This window comes from Megalopta genalis, chromosome 2 (assembly GCF_051020955.1).
Source record: "Megalopta genalis isolate 19385.01 chromosome 2, iyMegGena1_principal, whole genome shotgun sequence".
NCBI classification, from domain to species: domain Eukaryota; kingdom Metazoa; phylum Arthropoda; class Insecta; order Hymenoptera; family Halictidae; genus Megalopta; species Megalopta genalis.
In genome coordinates this window covers 34872523-34896982 of record NC_135014.1, presented here as the reverse complement: position 1 = coordinate 34896982, position 24460 = coordinate 34872523, and the positions used below count along the sequence as shown (strand labels likewise).

Here is a 24460-nt window from a genome sequence, read left to right as displayed (position 1 = left end):
CCGTCAAAGTTGAGCTCAAGCAATGATAAGTCTCTCGTCGATCCTCGACCCGACAAAAGTGACTAATGGCGGGCATTAGGGGCCGAACAAGCATTAGAAGGATTTTCGAGTGATTTGTGGGCGAAAGGGACGGAAAACGACTAGACTTCTCGCGCTTCTTCCTCGATAATCTGAAGTTGCATCCTCGAGAGGACATGTGGCGCAGCGAAGAGGCAGATGCACGGTCTCCTCGACGTCTCCTTTGACGTGTTCCCATTCGAACGAGCGTCCAGGGCCACCTCCTTGATTCGCGAACAACGAGAGATCGATGACAACCGGTGTACATCCGTGGAAAAAGGAGCTTCCTGGACAGATGCACGCCGCGTGAACGCGCGTGCCCGGCACAATGGACCAATGGCGTGCAGAAGAGACCAGGGCGGCCACTTCGGGAGCCTCTTCTTCGACAATGGGACCGATGAGCGTCTTCTTACTACCTGGAGGAGCACAAAACGCTCCGAGACTCGTCTGGCGATGTCCTGATAGCGGATGTTCGACGTATGTTCCTGTATTCTACCAACCAAGGGGGTTGCAACATGCAAATTAACCCTCGCATGATTTCTCAAAACGCTTAGATCGAGTATCTTCTGCAGTTTTCCATTTTATTCTTTTTTTATGGCTACTGTAATTTCATCAGTTGAGTTTTACTAATGTTCTTGTATCTTTTATTTGATTTAATTTAATTTAATTTATTTTTATATAAGAGTTTAGGTAGCAGTTTATGCAAACAATTTATGCAAATCTGCTTTGAATTTTATGACGTTGGCTGCAATTTTATCGCCGGTGTTATTAACATGTTGAAATATAGTGTAAAAAGGGCCAATCGCGCTAAATCTTGTGAGTAGAATTTTAAACACGTTATTATAATAGAATTCTATATTTTAACACGTTATTTTAATAGTTATATCTATTTTATTTATCGCATTAAATACATCGTATCCTCTTATAAAATATGAGAAAAATGTCGTCAAAAAGAAGCTAGAAATTCTCTAAATATCATGCTAACGAAGTTTAAAGAAAAAGATTTTTTTAAAAAGATTGTACACAGTTTACAGTATAAATTTAATCGTTGCAAATAATAACAGACTGTGAGCTTCACGGCAGAATACCATAGATTCTCTTTGTTTCCGTTAACAATTTTAATAAATCAGGAGTACGTTTAAATCACGAATGCGGAAAACCTGCAACGCAATTATTGCATATAAAAGATTCCCGATCAAGTGTTAATCTCCGCCGACTCCGCGATCACAATTTCGCCGGAAGCGTGTTTTTCCCGATACGTCCGCGCCCGCGTTATCGATTTTCGATCGTTGGACGCGCAGCTGGTCCACGTTCGTCCGCGCCGTCCGAATTTGACTTTTCCTTTATGACACGACCGGGTCCGAAGGCATTTCGACGAGCCGTGACCCGACTTCTGCTGAATATTTGAACGTCGAACAATGCTCAGCGAGGAACAGTAGCGAGGCGAATTCTATGCGCGCACGGTCTCGCAGGCAATTCCCTAGTGAAACGAAAAAAATCGCATCCGGTCCGGTGTTCAGTCGCTAGTAACCCTGCGGTCTTTTCCACCCCGATCCACCCGGAGCCACCCCTAGAGCGGGGCACCGAGCCCTTCGGGGCACGCGTCGTTAAAATTATAGCGACATGTGCGAGCGGTCACGGCTCGTTTGATACGCAAATTTTACAGCAAAGTTTAGTAAAATTGGATCTTTTAATTCGCTTTCTTTCCTTTCCCCTACCGCCGGCGATCGAAGTTTCCTGCGTCGTCACGCTGCGCTTCTGCGGAAAGGGATGTTGTTCACGGGAAGCACCCATCGTCGCGTTGCTGCGGTTGTTGTTTCAGGTGATCGATCGTTCCACGTGGAAAACCAGCTGCCGCGTTGATCGGTTTCGGTGGGAAATTAACGCGTGCCTCGTTTAATGGCCATGCTCCTCGATGAGATGATTAACTATTCATTGTAATTTTTCGGGCGGTCTTTGTCGTCGCCAAATGTTTAACTTTAATCATTAGCACTAGGCAAACTTTTCTGTTATAAGTACCATTTATGTATCTGTTTTTTAAGTACTAAATTTTTTGTCAAAATTGCGATTTTGTTATACATAATTGAAACGAAAATCGTTACGCTGCTGTGAACAGTTTATAGGAATAAATAAATAAACGATGTAGTGTTTCCATTTACGTATTTTACATGACTACCTTAAACGATGATAATTACACTATGAATTTTATGCATTTATGGCAAGAATGAGTAGATGACATCCAAAACAGTGTAAAAATACTATTGTACTTGAAATACTGAGATACTATTGTCTATGAAATATTATTGTATTTCAATGTGGACAATTTTTACTTTGCATAAAGATCCGCAGTCTAACAATAACATTCGAGTGCAAAGGGTTATATTCCTACAAAATAATTGCAAGAAAATTTCTACGATAATAAGTCATACTGCGCGCTTTAAATGAAGCGTACTTTGAAGAATTCATTAATTGCACAAAAGATGCTTCACGATCGAGCAATAAAACCAGCTGAATTAATCGTTATTCCTTTTAGCAGAGAAAACATTCAAAAGGTCAGAAAAAGGGGATGAAATTCCCGGAGACAGAGACCGTGGATCGAGTTAAGCCCTGTCGCGAAATTAGGACAGAAAATGTATGTAGCAAGGATTTGCATGGTTAATCGACTTATGCAAATGCGGTCTGATTTCATCCGGCTCGAGTGATCGTAAATTTAAATCGATTCGGTTGAGTTCGTTTTGATTGCGTCGCGTCCCTTCAAAAGCCGCGTAGGCTCCCTCTACACGATAAAAATTGTGTAAAATTCCGACGAGATATTAAACACTGTATCTCGAAATAATTGGTATCGCAGAAGCTGCGAGACTAATGGGAAAATCAATATCGCTTCCAGTTCTCGAATATTTTCGCGAACTTTACGACACGCGTCCGCAGTAAAAATTCTTTCTTTGGAACGTCTCGCAATTTTAGTATGTGCCCCGACGATCTAACGAAGGTTTACGACCGGTACTACCTCCAAGAAAATTCCTAACAAGATTACGTATTACGTGTGCCCTCCAGCTTGCGCGATAGCGTTACGTAAGCCACCCCTGGAATCGACCGTCCCCCAAGAACAGCTATAGTTTTCGCGAGAAGTATGATGCACTCCCTTGAATCTTCGTTACAGCATGTACCACGTTCGTTGCTGTATGTTTCGCTACATTCCGCGTGATTATGCTGTCTCTGATTATACTCCCGCAATATTTACTGCTTCGTCGTTATACCGCTTTCCTTTTACAATTCCGTATTCTAGAATACCTTCCAATGATGTTAACGCGTTTACTACCGCCGTTTACCAACTGCTCGACTTCGTTATTGAAATGTTTCATCAAAAGCAACGTACCCGGTGTGCAAAATGTTAGGAAAATGTGGCAAATAAGAGTTATGAACTCGCTGATTACGATGCTGAATGCCATGATTTACCGTGAATTTATATGTATACCAACATGTCCAAAATCCATTTCTTCACGTAAATCAAAGCATAATGCTGGTAACCAAACGTATTAAAGATCAAATTTGTTGTATCAAGGATGTATTGTTTACACGAATAGTTCTCTAGTCAAGAAAAAATTTAAATTATTTTTTTTTTTAATTTAGTTCTTTTTTAATTTTGTTATATATTTGAAAGAATCCCTCTGCGAAATCCTAAATATTCTCGTTATATACTTGTTATCAAAATCTTATTGTCGGTTTTGCAAATATTAAATATTTTTTTTCTCTTCACAATTCTCTCCAATTTTCCTTCAGCTTGCAAACAAAAATGGACAATTTGGGAAAAGGACATATGATTATTCAAGCTTCGCAGTACAGTAATGTCTCTCTAATTGACGCTCCGATTGTCCACAAAAATGGACAATTTGGGAAGAGGAGATACGATTATTCGATCCTTGCGGTTCATTATTATAGTCACGAATTGTCAACGATTATAAAAACGAGCTGCAAGGCTCGAATAATCGTATCTCCTCTTCCCAAATTGTCTATTTTTGTGGACAATCTGTGCATCAATAAGAGAGACATTATTATACCTTTTTATAGTTGCCGATTGAAAACAATTATAAAAACGAGGCGCAAGACTGAAATAATCGTATCTCGTTTTCCCAAATTATTCATTTTTGTTTACAAGCTGTAGGAAAATTAGAACAGCGACGATGAACCAGCCTGTGGGCCGTGACCGAGAAGAAAAAATTCGGGTAGGCGTCACGATATTTTGAAGCATGGCCAGCTGCCGCGTGTCTTCTCGCCTCTGTTTCCCAATGCCGGGGCTATTATTCTTAGGAGTCGCGCGAACACGAATTACGGTGGGCGCCACCCTGCGCCGTAAATCAGCCGGTTCGAAAGAATTTCCGGTACACAGAATTTTTGTAGTCAATCATCTTCTGCTCGACCGTAATTTTAGCAACATTCTTGCATCACGTTGTAACGTCGTGATTCACACGGATTCGACATATTTTCGTTGCGTGGGCCGCTCGTGATGTGAACAAAGCGTTTCGTTCGCCCCGCGGTGGACTCAGCTGGTTCCTACTTGCGGTTTCGTTGATTCTCGCGAGAGGATTGTTTGCGGTTTCGAGCTCATTGTTTGTGCCATTCTTTGAAATCAAACAAACGATATTTAACGAGGTGTTCGATGTTTACTGACGCGCGCCATTTCCACGAATTTCCCTTCGGGCTGTCCGCGTTCGTGAAATTTCTTTTCCGCGTAAATCTGAGTAGGAAAATCGCAAGATGCGAGCTTCGATTTCTTTTTCCGACGACAATCTCAATATTTCTTTTACAGCTCGTTTGGTAAAGTAATTTTAATTTTGTAGCTCTAACTTATCCGATTTGTTCGGCGCATCCCTCGAACGAAAGTTGTTCGTTTTTAAACAGTGTTCGAATATTATGATGAATAATATTGATGGGTAGCAGTGTCTGCGAAACAGTCGATTATTTTTACCTGCCGCCTTCTATTTTAAGTCAACGGTGTTAGGAACTCGGACGTGAGAATTGTAGAGCATACTGACAAAGCATACATCGCTGACCAGTTAATCTCGAAAGTTGACAGTGTCTGAAATATTTTCTACCGCAAACTCGCGACAGCTATTAATAATCATCCTCGTTGTATAACGTTGCAGCAGCTAAAATTACATCATCGATCGAATCGTTCATTTCTGTCGGCATTCAAATCGAGACCCGATCGATTCATACTTTATTCATCTGATACCACTGTGAAGCAGAATTCAGTTAATAATTCTTGGCGAGAAATTTTCGCAGCTCTCTGCTAGCGAAAACTCGAATCTGGATATTTCAAATGGATACACAGTTTGATAACACTCGTCGAGGGCAACTTTACCTTTTAACACGTTCCGTGCCGAGCTTTTTTTACTCGAATCTTCACACTTTGATATTTTACTAAAACTTGATGTATTACGTGGAATTATTAATTCTCGTACACATAACAGCGTAACAAAAACTTATCAACGCCCATTCTTGCGGTGGAAATTGATTCTTCGGTTCTAAATTTCTTGTAAACAATTTGTTCAGTTCACTAAGTAAACATGCAAGCGTGTACCATCGATGGTACACGTGGCACGGAACGTGTTAAATAAAGATAGAACAAAGCGTGCCGGGTCTTTGTAACTTGCTTTTAAATAAAGCGGTCGAAAGTGGCGCTATTGCGACGAGGCGAAGTGAGAAAACGTCCGAACTGTTCGCCTAAATTATCAAGAAATGATAAACATTTATACAACCTAGATGACGCTGGCCTGTGAATTCTGTGGCCGATGTAGATAATGACATTTTCTATTTTATCGACAAACGTTATACAAATTTTTATTTTTTTATTGTCACTTATTGTTAGTATCGTTACTTGCCAACGAATAATCAATTGACAATAAACCTTCTAAGAGCGAAACACTATTGTACGAAAGGAGAATAATTTATTTCTTTGCTTATTAATTTCACGTCAATATATTCCAAATTAAAAGTATTCAATATTAAATTAAATTATAGATGCGAGTTGAAATGTTTGAACCAATTAATATGTTTATACAAACTCGCGCAATTCTAAATAGGATATATGGCTACACAGGAGGTATCAGCACAAACGAGGTATAGTAGTAGACTTCATCACAAAATTTAGGGTCCCTATGTATCCTATGTATCCTATGTATACACAGTCTGAATGGATCCTAAGTTCGTGGACGCAATTACAGACGAGATTAGTAACCCTTTAGACTTATCATCTGTGAATAATTTTAGCGAACAGTTTGAGCGTTTTGCCATTAGAGTTGATGGCGATATTTCGAAATTTCCGAGAGCAGATGATTCGTGCCGAAGTTTACATTGTATCCTACGATGATATGTGCAGGAATTATCCGTTCCGTACATTTGCAATTACAAATAAACATTTTTGCACTACATTCAAGCAGTAGATGCTCCTGGATATTTCTATACTTTATAATTTATAATATATAATTTAAAATATATATATATATATTTATATAATTTATAATTTAAAATATATATATATATAATATATAATTTATAATTTAAAATATCGCTGAATTATCTAACAAACTTTCTTATTCAACGATCTATCTACCAGTTTCGATAAACATAACACTTTTAATTTCATTCAGACAAATCCTATTAAATGAGTCAGAGTGGTGCATTTGTTAGCGACAATGTTAATTTATTCATACACGGAGAAACTTATAAAGCATGAATATTCAATGAATTATTTCATCGAACTTTGATTTATAAAATGATTTTATAAAATGATTTATATGATTTGATTTTATATAAAATCGATTATTTCGAACTCTTTGATAGTTATATAAATTATTCCTTTCACTCGTGTCGCCGTTAATCATTCCTTTTACTCTTTCACCGTAAACTTGTCAAATAAAAATAAAAAGCGGCGAGTTCTCGCGCAATATTTACATCCGTTGCAATCAGATGACCCGATTCATGTTACATCAGATCGTACACCGATGCTGCTTTCCCTTTGACCTCCAGGCGCCGTTCGGTTATTAAATCAATTCCGTCGAGGAAGCGTGGCGTATATCGGAAGTAATCGTTCGCCGTCTATTGCATGAAAAATTTCAGCAATACGCGGCGATAATGAAAGTGTAAACAAACAGCGAAACCGTCGGGCGAGTGTGTCGGAGCGGTGGGTCGAGGATTCAGTGCCGTTCCGATCCTCTCTTATTAACGATCGTCACCGAAAAAAGAACAATTACTCCAAGCATAGCACCATACAATTAGCGTCCCAAACGGAGCGTAGATTTTTTACGAATTTCTGGTAAGTACAGAGATCAATTTGCATTTATGTTTCATAAAATGTATCATCACGAAATTTTTCTCCAAACAGTTTCTTTTTTTACAGTTTCTTTTTTACTACAACTGTCTAATATTTTTCAGTTTAATTTAGCATGTTCGCGATTAGGTGTGAGTAAAAGTGGTCCTCAGGATTATGCACGGTTTCAGATCGTTGGCCGAGATATTTATGCTAGCGTGGCGGTATATTTTAATTTATTCCGGGAAAACCAAGTGTTCTCGTATTCGCGTTCGTTATCAAACACTATGATGCGATAGGATCACGTGAGAGTGTAGTTACCCGACTTGGGCTGGTAATTACTTGAACGCGTAACTATAATTACGAAACGATTGCGTAATGTAAAGCGCGCGGTACGTGCCGTCGTTGACGTAAATGAAAGAAAATCGATTTTGTATTGATGTGTGACAACAGCGGGCTGAATTGACCGTGAGCTGCCAATTGTTGCATCAACATTAAACGACTTGAGCCATCGATTCCTTCAACTATCTTGTCATTGTTTTGACGAGAAGCGTTAAACATTGCTCAGAACTTTTTCTCCTAGCTTATCGAAGTTGATACGAGCTCAGCGCTAAGAACTACGAAACCAGTTAAACCGACAGGTTTTTCATTTTTCCTTTTACAATTCCTGACATAGAAACGTTTCTGCGTGAACTTTTTCGATGAACTACTTTATTCAAGCAGATATATTGTAACAAAAATTCGATGAAGTTTTAACCAGCCCAATCTCGCCGTTATTATAAAACAAATACATCAGTCGCGCTTAGGGCTCGTTAGTTCTTAAATGCAATAAATCTCGAAATGTATTTTTAGCGAATATTTGTCGTTCAAATTTTTATTCGCGAACGTTTATCGTTTACTTAATAAATATATCAGCCGAAAACGATTTTTAGGTTTATTTTTTACAAGCAGGTGCATCGGCGCGCATTCAATAATTCACCGTAAAATCAGCATAAATTTTAAATAATAATATAATAATAATAGCGAATATCTATCGTTCAAATTTTTGTTCGCGAACGTTTATCGTTTACTCAATAAATATATCAGCCGAAAACAATTTTTAGGTTTATTTTTTACAAGCAGGTGCATCGGCGCGCATTCAATAATTCACCGTAAAATCAGCATAAATTTTAAATAATAATATAATAATAATAGCGAATATCTATCGTTCAAATTTTTGTTCGCGAACGTTTATCGTTTACTCAATAAATATATCAGCCGAAAACAATTTGTAGGTTTATTTTTTACAAGCAGGTGCATCGGCGCGCATTGAATAATTCACCGTAAAATCAGCATAAATTTAAAATGATAATTGAACCGATGTAATAACACGTCGCATGGTGCCTTGGTCGCACAGACATGCAACGACAGTGGCACTGCGAACGATTCTAATCCACTGTCACTGACGAAAAGGCTGCGAACCGAGCGGGGAACCTTGCAGCCACGCATCAGGTTTCAACCGGTAATGGAATTATTTTCCTTTCCCCTACTAGAAATTGATTTCTGGTCACGGTGCACCTACGAGAGCTATGTCTGTTCAGTGAGGTCGCGGTTAGGCGGCCGAAGGGTCGCTGGAAATGGAGGATAACGGCGGGAACGAACAGAAGTAATCACCGGTCGCGATTTTCTTTCTAATAACAGTCGTTATCTCCAAGCGGACTTTTTAACCAGTGAGACAGCCCGAATCCGTCGATTCGATAGTGTCGATAGGTCGATCGAATCACACAGTCAAATCGTGAACGTTATCAGTTCGTTATACTTTATAGCGTTTTACCATAATTCTGCGTCGTTTTCGTCACGATTTTGCGTCGTTTCGCGATGATTCCGCATCGTTCTTCCGTAATTCCGCGTCGAAACAGCCACGCTTATCGGTCGCCGATAACGTCTCTTATCGACTTTCCCCCATTTCCCGGCTAATTGACGAGTGTCAAGTGTCAAGTAAAAACGTTCGATCGGCCGTAGAAGATGTCGAGCAACCGTTTAGCCAATCGCGGATCACCCAGCTTTCGCAGACGCGTTTTTAAGAATTTCCCGATGCGCTCCGTGCGCAATTGTGGCATCGCTAGTTTCGAAATCGCATTTTTCAGCCGCGGGTCAGCCGGGGTTAGGTCTAATTAAAACGCTGTCCTACCGTTTATTCATAATATCGTCGCTGTGCCAAAGTTATTGGTCATTACGTTGGAAATATCGCGCGTTTTCGACTCTTCGCTTTCGATTACTTTAAAACGCGCGATTACTTCGAAAACAATGAATTGTTTTAGCTTCGATGATTTTCTTATCGAGGAACGATTTGGAAATGTTGTGAAAATTTTACGTCAATCTCCCGTATCGTTGTTGTTACTTTTGCAAATGTAGTTCGTCAAATTTTCGATAAAGTGTTCCTAAATTTTTGTTTGTTCGTCTGCAAGAACCGGACGTTTCTTCTTTCGATAATTTTAACCGACTCGAAGAGTATAAAATTCTTTCTGTATATGTGTAACGTAAAGTTCTTTTTGCGTATACATAACATAAGATTCATTATGTAACATAAAATTATTTCTGTATACGTAACATAAAATTCGTTGTGTCTTCGCAATATGAAATTCATTGAGTCATCACGATCTCCACAACGAAGTCATCGATCTTCCTCGTTTCTGTCACAAATGCATCGACTTCGAATCACCAAATTCGCAGCCAAAATTCTGTTGAAACTCCGCGATTCTACTTCGATAATTAACCGTGCGATCGTTTCTTATTCGAGGGCCGGCGACAGCGAGTCAAAAGACATGGATTTCTTGCACCTGACTGGATGGATCGGTGGATTGCTCGATCTGAGGAACCCGACGCCGCCGGACGACGATTATCTCGATCTGGGCGAAGGCCGCGCCGTCGGGATGGTGCTGAAGCAGACCAAAGAGGAGCCAAAACCCTCGGAGAAGAAGATAGAGAACCTGAAGACGATCAACCTGGACGAGGTCGCCTGGCACGACACCGCCGACAGCTGCTGGATCGTGATCCACGACTTCGTCTACGACTGCACGGATTTCCTGAAGAACCATCCGGGTGGATCGGACGTGATCCTCGAATACGCCGGCAGAGACGCCACTCTGTCTTTTATCGGGAGCGGGCACTCGAAGGCGGCTAGATTGAGCTTGGAGAGGTACCTGATCGGGGAACTTCCGCCGGAAGAGAGAATCTTCCGTGTTCCCGACGGTCTGAAGATCGCCGGATTTTAATTGCCGGAACGGACGCAACCCGTTCCCATAGATCCAGTGGTGAAAGACTGATTTTCTTGGTCCGCCGAGTGTCTCGTGAGTGAACTTTCGACTTCAGTTTCGCTTCGTGGACATGGCCCGTATTATCCGTCCCTCGGTACTTCTTCCTTAGTCGATCGTCTTAGTCGGCTAAGTTTTGACCGATGTTTCCAGTCGGTCCTTGATGGTTTTGCGTAATTCTGTTCTCCGCAGTTTCGCTGTTTCGGTGCAATTTCGTTGTCTCGACGCCTCTACGCGAGCGAGAAATTTATTCATTGCGATTTCGCAGCTCGAAACTGTGATATTTTCAGATTTTTCGATACCTGTTCGATTGCAGTTTGTGTCATTTACACTCGAATGGCGGACCGTTTTCATCATTGATAACTTTTGTCAATTGTTTGCAACTTATTTTGTAAGGTACAAGGTCAGTTCTTCTATATTTAAGTTTTAATTAACTGTCAGGAACTAGATGATAGAATGATATTTATATTCCGGGTCCGAATGGACCCGCCGTCCTAGCGTTTAAGGGGTGTTGTTTCGAAGAAAGTATTTGTTTCTCGGGGAGATTAGAATAGAACTCGTTCGATGCTCTTTTTTAGAAATCTCTGTTAACGCGCGGATATTCTTTTAATTCTCGGTACTTAATCATGACTGATAAAATTATTAATTGAAGCTATTACGCGAAGCTGAAAATAGTGTATTCTATGAAAACAATTGAATGTTCCGCGCTGATTCACACAAATTAATATTTAACAGCACGATTATAACTAGACCGAGGATCATTGTGAAAAATAAAAATTGTCTGCATTGATTGCAAGACATCGCAAGCTTTTTTCTCCTTTTTAATCATTTTAATAAGTTCACACTGTTGGTTTCTTTTAATCTTTTCACTGCTTGAAAAATAAGAATGTCAAACACAAAACCGAAACGACATTAGAAGAATTCGAGGATATTTGTTGTATTATTATCAAGTTATTACTTAGTTATATTTTATTATAACTAATATAATATATTTTATTATATAATTTTATAAGTTATATTCGCTTACACAATTTTTATTTTCCACGAAGATCCGCAGTTCAGCTATTACACTACGTATAAATTACATCGATATACCGTTAAGATGAGTATAATAAGAATTTCTCAGATGCAGCCGCAGTCCCCAAGCGAATGTGAACGAATTCAATCGCGGTAAGTGGGACGAGCACTGCGACTATACGTGCAGTTTTAATTACGTTTTCAATTACGGTAACGTACAAATCAATTCGACGTCAGCAATTTGTATGCGCCGTGGCCGATTTAAAAGTTAGATTCCTTTATTGACCGAACGCGAACGTTGACCCAATTCGATTTACAAATTGTAAATGGAACGATTGATTGAATAGTGCACAGGCTGCTTATTGATTTCCTCTCGTGCTCGGGGTCATTGCGAGCATAGTAAATCAGTTTTCGGGGACGTTGTTCCCGATTGGAACGGCCCCCGCGTGTCACGGAAATCGTACGGGATATCTCGAGCGACCCGTTATTCTTCGATTAAACATCGTGAAATTAGATACATACGGTTGCTGCGGTCTCGAGCCCGGGTATTTTAGTTACCCGCCCGGGATCGCTTTACATCGTACCGTTCGCTTACAGCTTTACATTCGTTTTACAAAGCGATCCTGCATTTTTAATGACACCGTCGCGGAGGAAGTAAAACAAGATACGTAAAGGTCTTCGGAAGATTAATTAAGTTATTCAGCGCATCGAATTATTTATGTATTTAATGTAGAATTTAATATACCGTTTACCTCTGTTCAGCTACGAATCAAACGATTTTTGTCCGTTCCACGCACGAGATTCTGCAGGAACGACCAACAAAAATAAAAAGATACGAAATTGATCCGTTACCAGTGGCTTTGGAAGTTTAAGTAATTTATTGAGCGCGTCGAATTATTTATTCACTGTAACAGATTTAATCTAGGATATAATGTATGTTCGTCGTTAAATAATCTCTCTTTAAACAATAGATGAGAATGTACAGAAATTATCAACAAAAATAAAAAGATACGAAATTGATCCGTTACCAGTGGCTTTGGAAGTTTAAGTAATTTATTGAGCGCGTCGAATTATTTATTCACTGTAACAGATTTAATCTAGGATATATAATGTATGTTCGTCGTTAAATGATGTCTCTTTAAACAATAGATGAGAATGTACAGAAATTATCAACAAAAATAAAAAGATGAAAAATTAATCCCTTAGTGGCGGCATTGAAATTTTTACACAGTCATTGAGCACGTCGGATTATTTATTCATTACAACGTATTTAATCTGGAATGTAATGTGTCACTTACCTTTACAAAAATCGTCGTTAAATGGTATTTGTTTAAACAATATTGGCGAAATATCTTCAATCATGCCAGAATGAATTGTTTGGTACTACGGTTATTCATTCGACGTGAAAAATATCCTGATCAATAAAAACGGTGATGTAAAAAATTCAGTGCTGTGAAACTCGTTGATACTAATTCCGGAGAGGGGATTATTTATAGCCTGAATAATGGGTGTGCAATAATAACACTAAGCAGAGTCTCCTCAGTTCTTCAGTGATCGTTGATCGATACGTATCGAATCAATCGTGATCGATTTGGTAAAAATTTCTAGAGAATTCAACATAATTTTCTTACACTTCTAAAAAACTTGAAGAATTCGAAGAATTTGAATTAATTGTAAGAAGCAGGGGTCAAATAAAAATTTCATTGTTCCCTTAATAATTTGAACGAGCCGAAATTAATACGTCGACGTGCTTAAATTCCTTCAGTTTGTCTGCTGCTTTAAATCGCACTCGTCGATTTTCGTCATAAATGCCTAAAATCCTCGATCTAATAATTAGTATCCTATTACAATGACACGATGTCTTCTCTAAAGTGTCTTCCGATGTCTTCTCTCCTTCTATCAAAGATAACATCTACGCGATACTATCGCCAAAAACCAGTAATTCAATTTACCAAATGTCCTCGCGGGCGAAATTCTAAAGACTAGTGGAGTGCAAAAAAAAAAAGAAAGAAAAGCAATTAGTACAGAGAAGACGGGAGGAGGGATCAGGCGGCCGTTTTACACCGGTACAGTATATTTCTTGGTCCTCTAAACATTCATAATATACACAACATACAATATGACATAGCAATTCAGCTTTTTAGTTCCTCATTAATGCGTTACCGACAGAACGTTTACAATTAGTTTCTCGCGAGCGTTCTCGCGCCTCTCCTCTGCCAGTTCTTTTTTCCGCCTCGTTATTCCGCCATCGTTACGACTGGCACAGCTGGAACGCGTCATTGTGCTCGACGGCAGGAAATAGTAATCGACATCCACGGAAAAATAAATACGAGGTACACGACGACGATGAGAAAAATATTTCTATGTCCAGAGTAATGCATCTACAAGTACGATCGTAGTTTCTCTTTCATTCACGCGTACACTCATTCGCTCTCTCTTTCTCACTCTCTTTCTCTCTCTTACTCACTCTCTTTCTTGCTCTCTCTACCTTTCTGTCTCTTTGTATGTCTATATTCTCTCTCGCTCTCTCTCTCTCTCTCTCTCTCTCTCTCTCTGACTCTTTGTATGCTATATTTTCTCTCTCTCTCTCTCTCTCTCTCTCTGACGTATTTTTATTTTTATCGTTTTACACGCTACGCCCTCTCAATTAACCTCTCGCGAAATATGGAAAACGCTTTTTCCGCCGTGACGTTTCTGTTACAGCATCCGGTCGGACACAATTATTAATACTTCATTGAACGCAGTCGCAATCAGTCGCTATTGCAATTAATTCCGAACTGAAACAACTCGTTTGAACGTTCGACGGGTCGATCTCGTGTCGAACGGAGAGAGAAAAAAAAACCATACAGAATGGCGTCGCAAACAACGCGTTTAATTATTCCGTTTATCGTGTCATCGGGGTTTTTTTGTTGTGAAAGCGAACGCGAGTACGCACGCGTGCGCGTCTTTCCCTCGCGGAAAGAAAGCTACAGATTTTAGAAATTTCGCGCTCTTTGGCAGTCCTGGATACACCACACACCTGTCACGCGATCGTTACGGTGCGCACCTCGGGACAACTGATATCCCTCGATCTGATTTTCTCGTTTTTTTCCCATTTTTTTTTTGTTTCGTTTGCTTTAATGTACATGTGTGTCTCTTTAGATTTATTATCCGCGTCGTTTTAACGATCGACCGTGTGCGCTTAGAGGTACGTCAGCTCGCAGACTGATTTTCCTGTCGCTGTCACTCGAACCGTCACTGACAGATCAACCGCCACGAAACGTTCCGCAAAATCCCAGCAATTTATTTCATTACACAACAATTTATTTTAAGGTACGGTGCGACTATCGTTGGCTGGATTTTGGAGTTCACGCAATTCCAGCATAAAAGGTTCGTTCAAAAATTAAAAAAGAAATTATTAATGCGCTGTTTGTTTTTTATTGTGTAATAAAAGTCCTGATAAGATGAACAAAAATTATCGAGTCCCGATTGTTCTACATTTTTTTTGGTTGAAATATGTATTTGCATAAAATATCTGAGTCTAGAAATGTTGTTCCAATTTTAAATTAATTTTGAGTTAATTTAAAAGTAATTTTGGGTTGATTTAAAAGTAATTTTCAGTTAATTTAAAAGTAATTTTGAGTTAATTTAAAATTAATTTTAAATATCGACGAATAAATGTCGGTTAATTAATTTATGGACGATCTGATGAACTTGTTAATCTCACAGATTGTCTCTCAGTAATCGCAGAATGAAAATTTGATCAGAATTTCAAGAACTAAAAACCATGCTCTGCAATTTAATACATTTCACAAAGAAACACCGTAAAACATAATTAACGAGGATATCTCTGCCCTCGCCAAATTGTCTAATTATCCAGCCATCATGAAATAGAGTTTCTTACTTTCTTGAAAATGTTCCGGCGACCAGAATCTTCTCGCTCGCCGGAAACTCACGTGTAGGAGAACGAATAAAAACTTGCCTGGTTGATAGCGAACAGGAGAATCACGTGTGTATCGCGTCGGCGTGAAACTCGGCTTCGGATTCGTTAACATTAGATTGTTTAAACACGGCAAGCACCGCGAATCCTAATCTACACGACTCATTTTCTTCGCAACATTAATATACATTTAATTATATATACTGCCTGATTTTTCGGCTTGATCTTATCGTTTAGAAAACGCAACGGTTTCGGTCATTCGTGCTGCGTGTTAGTACGCCCATGCCGAATCGGTTCGAGTCATAGTGATCCATCGATCCACACCGCGACAACATATTCGCCGACTGAAACAATGATCAACTCTCGAATGTCTTAACAGTGCATCGAATAGTTTTAGATATTTGTCACTCGATCGACAAATCGTTGACATTATTTCACAGAGTCTGAGGTACGGTAATTATTAAACCGCGGATCTTTACGAAAAATAAAGATTGTCCGCATCAATTTCGATAAATAGACGCAAAATAAAAAGTTATCCTTTCCCTTAATGGATTTAATCAGCTAAATCCAATACATGGACATTCTTGGACATTTTTAATCTGCTCATTGCTCCAAATAGCACTGACACATTTTTGTCGAAAATGGCATAAAATCCGTAATCTATTAACAACAACCTCAACCGATAATAGAAAGTCGATATAAATTATCTATAACGACGCAACAAATTTGTTGAATAAATCGTAGACAATTCATTGACGTTCTCTGTTAAGTTACTTGATCTTTCGCGTGACTTTCAAAGGAAACAAACGCAATCTACTGCAACGTTACCGATCCATTTCCCAAGGTATCACTACTTGGAAGCGATTCAAGCATACTTTATATCCTCCACGAAGTAATGGTAACCGTTATATACAGCCACGAGTCCTTAACGAGTATCGTACATCCGTCTCGTGTGATTAAACGATCGGAAGTGACGCTCATTCGAGTCGAGAGCCTCGATTATTAGTTGCGGAATGCTGTTCTTGGATTCTCGGACGAACAGACGTTCCTCTGGACGAAGAGAATCATTATAGTTCCTCGCATTGCTCCTGTGCCGGAGACCTGAACGCGCGCACAAGCCAGCACTTCATGCCATAAGCTGCTGGCGCCGCCATTTTGTTAATGTTCTCGCAATTTCGACAACTGCTTTCCCTTTCCCAATCGTTAATTAATCAGTCAGGAACGCTGATTTTCGAAGAAACTTCACAAATAAACTTCACTTTTCGTTAATTTATATAATTATGCATCATCAAAATGCTTTGCAGAATTTCAGCGAATTTATTTATGTTTATCGCTGCATCATAGTGTTAAAATCTTTATAATTTCTTAACTGACAAAGACTTTTCACGAAGAATAATATGCGGGGTTCAATCAAATTCATTTACTAATTTGTCTACTGATTTTCTATTCCGAAAATAAAATAAAATTTCTATATTTTATAAATTTGTTTAGAGACATGGAAATTAGATTAATTTTAATATTGAAGCGTAGAGTTTCGTAATAAACAATGGTATAGAATTTATTAAAATCGATTACAATTCTAAATTAATTTTCTATTCTAAATTATTAGAAACTATAATTCTACATTCGATTTTCTATTCTAAAAATAAAAATGTACTTCCATACTTTTTACATCTGGTTACAGACATGGTAAAGTCCATACACATCGATAGATATATTGCAATATGAGTAAAAATACTGAAATACAGAAAATACTGAGAACGAAAAGTGGAGAATGTTTTAATAATCAATAAGACAAAGCTCTCCTGTAAATAAATCTCTGCCGAGTCTATTCCCCGTTTGCGTGGTACGCAGAATCGCGTGCAGATTTCGCGCGAATCCGCAAAATCCACGAACAGCATTCCCGACAAAGTGGACCGAGCAGAATAATCGATTATTTACAATAATTACGCGTATGCTCTCGGCGCGCAACATCCGACGAAGGGTAAACTGCGTTAATATCTAATCGACGAATTTCTCTGCCGTCTAATTACACGTAAATCGGAACAATTTGTAACTCTACGCTCTACACGCATAACACGCTTCTGTTTATGTGCTTTTTATATATATATATATGTATGGTTTTACATTTTTTTCGTTTCGTTTTGCAATTAAAACACCGACTTTACACGCTACTTTCTGTTTTGTATGTCGTTAGGACAGCCTATACGTAGGTCGTTACTTAACTTCAACTCATCCTCTTCCTATCGTCTAATACGGTACGTCGAAGTGGCTCGATAATTGTACACGGTTAATTGCTGCGGTGACCATTAAAATTATGGTTGCTCCTAAAAGGAGGCGACAGACGCGGTCGTCGGTTCGCGGCGGGGCTGGGGGGGGGGGCATGGTGGGACGGGAGAAACAGCGGACACGAAGCAGCGAGATTCGTGTAGAAAAATTGATGACTCGATTCTTAATTGAATCGGCGGCGGGATATTCCGAATAATGAGCGTCTCGTTAATTCGCGAACCGCGCCGGGACGCCAGTTGCCCGGGCATCGATCGCTTCTAGCTGTTTAATTAGAGGTTCTTACTCTTGCCGCGTGCCGGGACGCGAGACAACGTAATTATCGAATTCGAGATCGGTGGCCGGAGGTGCGACGATGACAATGGGACTCTCCTATAATTAGGAGCCGCGGAAAAATCGGCCGAGAAATGCAAGCGCGGAATCGAACAACGTGCACGGGGGAAAAAAACATGTACGGTACATTATGCAGAAAATAAAAAGGTGCAGGAAATTTTCCGAAATGAAATTCCGTAGGAAAATTAGCCGCCTTTCACGAGAGCTTGTGCTTTCAATTGTTCCCCGGTAATATTGGCCTCCAAGAAGGGAAATTTTCTGGAATTATTCACGGCATGTAATTTGAAAGTGGAAGATCAAAAGAACGTTAAAGGGAGATTAAAGGTGTAACTTCTTTCGCGGCGGAGATTAATTGAGCTCGATCTCGACGGACTTCGCATCCGTCCGGGTAATTGGCGTGCCGTCGCGTTTCCCTGGAAAAATTCTGGAACTTCCGGCAACACGGTTACCGTCGGCAAGCAAGGTTTCGTTGGACGACTGTCAGAATGATCAGCGGGAAATTCATTGCATGGAGGACGTCGAAATGAATCGGATAAGCATCGCTGGTCGGACAGGATCGAATGGTTACCCCGTTGAATCCGTAGAATCTGCCTGCAGTTCACTTGATCGAGATTCCGTGGTGAGGATTGCGCCAACCCCCGCGTCTCTCTATTTAGTAATACTTATATACAGTAGGACAGCGAAGATTATCTTGTACCCCTACCCGCTATAGGAATGTATCTATCTCCCTCCCGTGTCTCCCATCGGGAACACCGATGATTTCTTTTTCTTTTTTAGATAGTACGACGACTAGGACAGACTACGACATTCGTTCGTATGAAACGTTACCGTGACAAAAATAAAAACTCCATACCGGCGCGTCTACAGAATGAAAATCCGCTTATCTCGTTCCGATCGCTGGAAACAATAGGGTTTCGACAACGTTCAACAACAGAAAGCGACAGGGATCCTTGTTCTCATCGAACGAATTCGAGGGGTGGCTGGGCAAAGTGTGCTTCGTTGAAATCCGGTGCCGGTCGGGGATGGGTTGCGAACGCGTGATTAATTAATTGTCCGGGGAACTTGTCGCGACGACGAATGCGCTCGTAGTGAACACAGGGAGCACACGGCGTTAATTATTTTCCCTTCTTAATTTACTCATCGGCGGGTCTCGGTAACGAGCCTGGCGGGTCCGACCGTTTGAAACCGAGATGATCTTGCGAGATAATTACGCGAAGGTCGGTCGATAAAGTCCTGGAACTTTTGTTTAGACGTACGCTATCGTTCGGAAATTTCTGGACACAGACAAGTAGTGCATTAATGGTGTAATAGTTATCTTATCCTTTTTTTTACTTATTTAATACTCGGTATCAAGTCAGTCCAAATCACTGTGCTTTTATAATTAATAGGTAATTTCCTGTACATATTCAATAAATAAATAAATAAATAATAGGAATACTTTTTAATGAAACTTAGTATCAATCGAACGGTTCGCGATTTTGTCGATGTTTCGACTTCTGTGCAACTTCGATCGCAGGCAATGAAATATCCGCCTCGCGGCAAGGGACTCCTCGTGGCACATTTTTGCCGTCGCGATTTTACCAACATTCATTTTTGTTCATAATCCATGCTCGCGTTGTTTGACGATAGCACAGGATTTATACCTCTGCAAGATAAACCGATAAAAGAGACTGTATTTACGAGATATTTCGACGATATCTGCGATCATCCCGGTGTCCAGATACTTTTAGGCGATAGTGTACATTGTTGTTCTTTGGCGACTACGCGGATGTACGGTGATTTTAAAATCGATGTTACAACGCGTTTTCGAATTTATCAGCGGTTCTTATCGCTTTCCATTCGGCTGATTTATATCGTATCGCGAACGCATTAAAATTCAACGATAAATCTCTTTGCCGATGCTCGCCGCGAACGTTCGCGTTACCGATCAACAATAATTATTTGCGTTTTTGTACGAGAACGATTTATCGACTGACCGTCGTGCAGTTCCTTTCAATTCGCCGACCCAGTTTCGTTCCGTATTCGATTCGCCGGGAAAGCATAGTTCCCTTGATTGTCATGTTAAAGAAAACTCGAATGTTTCAGGAGAATGCGCGCGATGGCGACCATCGATTGCCGGATGGGGAACGAAAACAGTGAACCGGGAAACGTTCAGAGGATACCAGAAAAATTCAGATCGACTGAATACACCGTGCGGGGAAATTATACCTCTATTTGCATGAACGGTTCGATGCGATCACAAGTACTCGTCGGCGTAAAATTACATTTCGTCGTAAAAACGTTAGTGAATCGAACGGGTCGGAACGCGCTGTCCAGTTGCTGGCCGAAGGATAATTAATCATATGTACAGATCGATCGTACAAAAAACCGGCGATCCTCTATCGGCTCCTTTTGTTCGGCTGTCGGCGACGAGAAAGCTGGGGACGCCGAGAAATTAGGCCGAAACAATCGTCAGACGTGCACAAGCACCGCGTTAAATCCCACAAACTATTTCCTTCGGATATAAACAAATCGTCAATCTCGTTTCTTTCTGAAATTTCGCAGTGCAGGTGACAGTAATTCTCTTGGGTGCGACAAATTGATTTGCAGCGATCGCTGTTGGAAAATTAACTTTTAAAAGTAATTATATTTATTTAAATCATTTTTTGAAACTCTACAATTGTCCCAGAAAATAATTCATTGTATATCAAAAGAGCTATTTAATTTAACTCTGCTGTTTTTTTTTGGTCTATATGACCCGAAATCAAGTTTATCTTTATAAAGATCCCATCGTCCTAAATATTTAGTTTATTTGTACACTGATATAACATTTATATAGGCTATTGCTTTCCTTAGGGGGCCAAGATTTGTCGACTTTTTATGATACATTCCCGCAGATATTGACGAGAGAAACACCGAAAGTGCAAGCTTCGATATGCGGAACTCGTTGGTTCAAAAGTTGAATAACGCTGAAAATTCGTCAAATTTGGATGCGCACAACTTTTCAATCAGTTTCGCACTTTACAGCTTGCATTTTCGGTGTTTTCTCTTCAACATCTGTAAAAATATACCAAACGAAGTTGATAAATTTTGGATCTCTAAGGAAAACTTCATATAGTTCAAGAATTATTCTATGCAGTGAATAAATTTAATATTTTTTACATATAGTACGTAATATTAAACAAATAAATTCAGGTGTTACTAAATTTCAAATTCCTACAGTTGCGATTAACTGTAATAATTAAGGAGAACAGCAGAGGATTGGCAGAGAAATGCGGTCGACATTTTAATCACATTCGAAGAAAATAGTTCGCAAAATAATTTGACCTGACAGAGTCCGCGCAGAGACAGTTGCATCTCTCAAAGAGAAAACTAAATTGACTTTGGCAACCGATCGAAACAGACGCAACCCAATTGGGAAATCATCGTTCTACGCGACGTATCATCTTCCTCCGGTTCCATCTATTCCAATTAGGCGCGGAAAATCCTGGACCAGCCAGGGGATTAAAATCCTCGCGATTGAATAATCCTAAGCATCGACGCGCGCTCGATCGCTCGGAGCGAGTCGACGTCGTCGTGGTTTCGAAACGTAAAATCATGCTCGCTCGAAGACAGCGTTCATATCTTTTTCTCCTCTTTTATTTTTTTCTCTTTTACCGACTCGACGACAGATTTGTGCGAATTACGATGATCATTCGAGAGCCCGGGCAACCGGAAACGGGCCCGGGGTTCGACGTCCGGATGGTAGTATCTTCGGGGAACGATACGAGAACTAATCGAAAGCCCGGACGAATCGATTTCCTCGGTGGAGAACATTGGAGAACGCTTGAAGACTTGGCTCTCCTCTCGAGCCTCGTCCGATGCTCGTCGATCTCTCAACCCGAGAGATTTGCCGGGCTGCTGTGAAACGGTTCCCGCGAAATCATTTTTCCCGATGAGAGCCGCCCGAGCCGGGCTATGAATTATTATTAACATTTGCATTCGCAGACAGCTGAATATTAATGCGGGCTCCCACGCCGGGTATTAATATCCATTCTCGAATTCGTATCGCGTTACATTCGATACATCGCGCGGCCCGAGCGTAAACAAATCGTCGGCGAATTTATTTTCATCTGGCTCGTCTCGTTTCACGGAATTTCGCTCCGATCGTTCTCTCGCGCACTTTTGTCGCCGTAACGCGACCGCGACTGCGGGAGAAGGACAACCAGCATTCCTTCGTGATCGAAAGAGAGGACGAGAATATTGATCGTGTCAGAGTCGATCGTAGATCTGCTCGGAAGTTCGACTGGATCCGTCGCGACAGGTTTCTTCTTCTTTTCTTTCGCGTTTTCAGCGAGGAACCGTTGCTCGAGGTATATTTTCCACGCGGTTATGTTCCTCTCGTTCTCCTCGATCGACAACCGTCTTACATCAAGCTGCATAAAGAGATCCCGTTCTCGAACGCGGACTGCAACGCGGTCGTCTCCATGCAGAACGCGCCGTCCTCGTACATCGTCGCCAGTCTCTGCTGCTGCACCCGACTCTCGCTCTGAGATCTGCAACGTGACAGGTCGGCTCAATCCGTGCAAGGCTCGCGCAATTTCCTGCGGTTTCGCAACATGCCGAATTATTCTGGCAGCTAATTGTTCGAACATTGATGATACAAGTCGCGGAAGACCGTTTTTTAATGACCAGAACAATTGGAATGAAGAGAGAATGTTAAAATTATAATGGACAGTTGATAAATAATTCATCTTTAAATGAATCGAATAAAAGGTGCCATACAATTTTTAATCACTTGTGCTACAATTTCTGTCGCAACTGAGTCTATTTGCGCTTCTCCGTCCTTAATAATTTACTTGGCAGAACCGGATGATTTTTTGTCACTGGCATGTCTTTATTTATTTCCATTCTTAGATTTTCATAACAGAAGAATCAAATTTTGTTTCAATTTGGACAGAATAAATAGCATTCGTGTTTAGTAGATCATGTATGAAATCTTCATCGTCTGACTCATTGTTACAGCGCAAAGGGTTAAGAAGGAAAACTGTTACAGTAAGAAGACAATGGAAATATATATGTATATCTATATAATATCGCAATTGGGAAATGTGGGGTTCCTGAGATCATTCGAAGTAACTTTCTCCTTAGCGAAAATGCAATCCGCGGCTTCGTTTACGAGTTATGAACGAAAAACACTGACCAATGAGAGGCGAGTCCTGCTGGCGCTAGGCGGCGGAACCAACAAGCGTACGAAGCCCAGTTCCGCTCATTCGCTCGGCCGCCTCTCGCCAGCCGATCTCGTCTCTCATTGGTCAGTGTTTTTCGCTTATAACTCGTAAACAAAGCCGCGGATTGCATTTGCGCTGAGGAAAAAGTTACCTCAAATGACATCAGGAACCCTTCACTTCCCGATTATGAGTGACTTTTGCGACGCTCTGTATATAAGAAGCTCTAACATATATTTGAATACCTCCATCCAGTAAAAATGAAACGAAATAATAGAAGGGGGAAAAGTGGACCGTCAGCAAGGGAAGCAATCGCTGGTGTCAGCAGGTATCTATCTTCCCCGAATGATCAGCAAGAGACTATCTTCCCCGAAACCGAGTGGAACAGTGTCTGGTACGATAGCAGCCGAGACAGCTCGATGCTCGGCTCGCCTCCCAAAGGTGTCGTAGACACGTGATCCCGTAGACCGACGACCTAAATTATTTGGCGGCTCGACGTCGGTCCGTGCCGAGTCGGTTTTCCCGCCAGGAGAAAGGCTCCCGTGGAAGCTCACCTGGGAGGCATTGCCCTCGCGCGTTGTTGCGTCCTGACCTGCTGCTCCCTGGAGGCTTGCTGGTTCGACAGGTAGCTGGTGTCCCTGAGCACCGCTCCCTGTTGTTGCTGTTGATGCTGCTGCTGCTGCTGCTGTTGCTGCTGCTGCTGTTGCTGCTGATGGTGGTGATGGTGCCCGGCGGACCTCGTCGACTCGTTGTTGCTCTGCGAGAGAGACAGCTGGGCTAGGTACTGCAGAAGCTCCGGCTGACTCGCGAGAAGTTCGCGACGGCTTTGAGCCGACAGCGTCGTCGTCGCCGTCGCCGTCGAATCCGTCCATGGCGGCGGCGGTGTGCGGGACCGCGACAACATGGCGTACTTGTGGTACAGGTACTCCTCGTAGGTCGGTGGCAGGCTCGACTGAAAGCAGAAGAGCACAGGACTCTTTAGAGATTAGATTAGAGATCTGATTAGCGATATGAATGTGAGAGAACTCGGTGTTTACAGACCGGACTGGTCCCGGAAGTA

At 40.9% G+C, this 24460-nt stretch overlaps 2 protein-coding genes across 4 annotated transcripts in view; one reads left to right on the top strand and one right to left on the bottom strand.

Annotated features, from left to right (window-relative positions):
• Nucleotides 1–7198: 7198 nt before the first annotated feature.
• LOC117225475 (cytochrome b5) lies at nt 7199–12874 on the top strand. 3 transcript variants are annotated; one of them, XM_033479057.2, is made up of 2 exons: nt 7199–7372; nt 10146–12874. In XM_033479057.2, the coding sequence occupies exon 2, from the start codon at nt 10171–10173 to the stop codon at nt 10618–10620; it is 450 nt and encodes a 149-aa protein (XP_033334948.2). In that variant the 5' UTR covers nt 7199–7372; nt 10146–10170; the 3' UTR covers nt 10621–12874. The 3 variants fall into 3 exon arrangements, with proteins under 3 accessions (XP_033334948.2, XP_076375362.1, XP_033334947.2); XM_076519247.1 differs by lacking the exon at nt 7199–7372 and adding an exon at nt 7502–8867; XM_033479056.2 differs by lacking the exon at nt 7199–7372 and adding an exon at nt 8899–9011.
• Nucleotides 12875–13732: 858 nt separating this feature from the next.
• The window catches only part of LOC117225398 (uncharacterized), a 101274-nt gene continuing 90546 nt past the window's right edge, over nt 13733–24460 (bottom strand). The window contains exons 4-5 of the mRNA XM_076519245.1: nt 23955–24352; nt 13733–22728 (exon numbers count right to left, since the gene is read on the bottom strand). Coding sequence (XP_076375360.1) covers nt 22599–22728; nt 23955–24352 — 528 coding nt within the window. The 3' untranslated portion in view covers nt 13733–22598. The remainder of the gene's footprint in view (nt 22729–23954; nt 24353–24460) is intronic.

Bases quoted from the DNA above. Each gene is read 5' to 3' on its own strand.
- LOC117225475 (XM_033479056.2), top strand. From the start codon at position 8,983: ATGGAGGATAACGGCGGGAACGAACAGAA. The intron at 9,012-10,145 runs GTAATCACCGGT...TTCTTATTCGAG, and splicing joins AACGGCGGGAACGAACAGAA to GGCCGGCGACAGCGAGTCAA.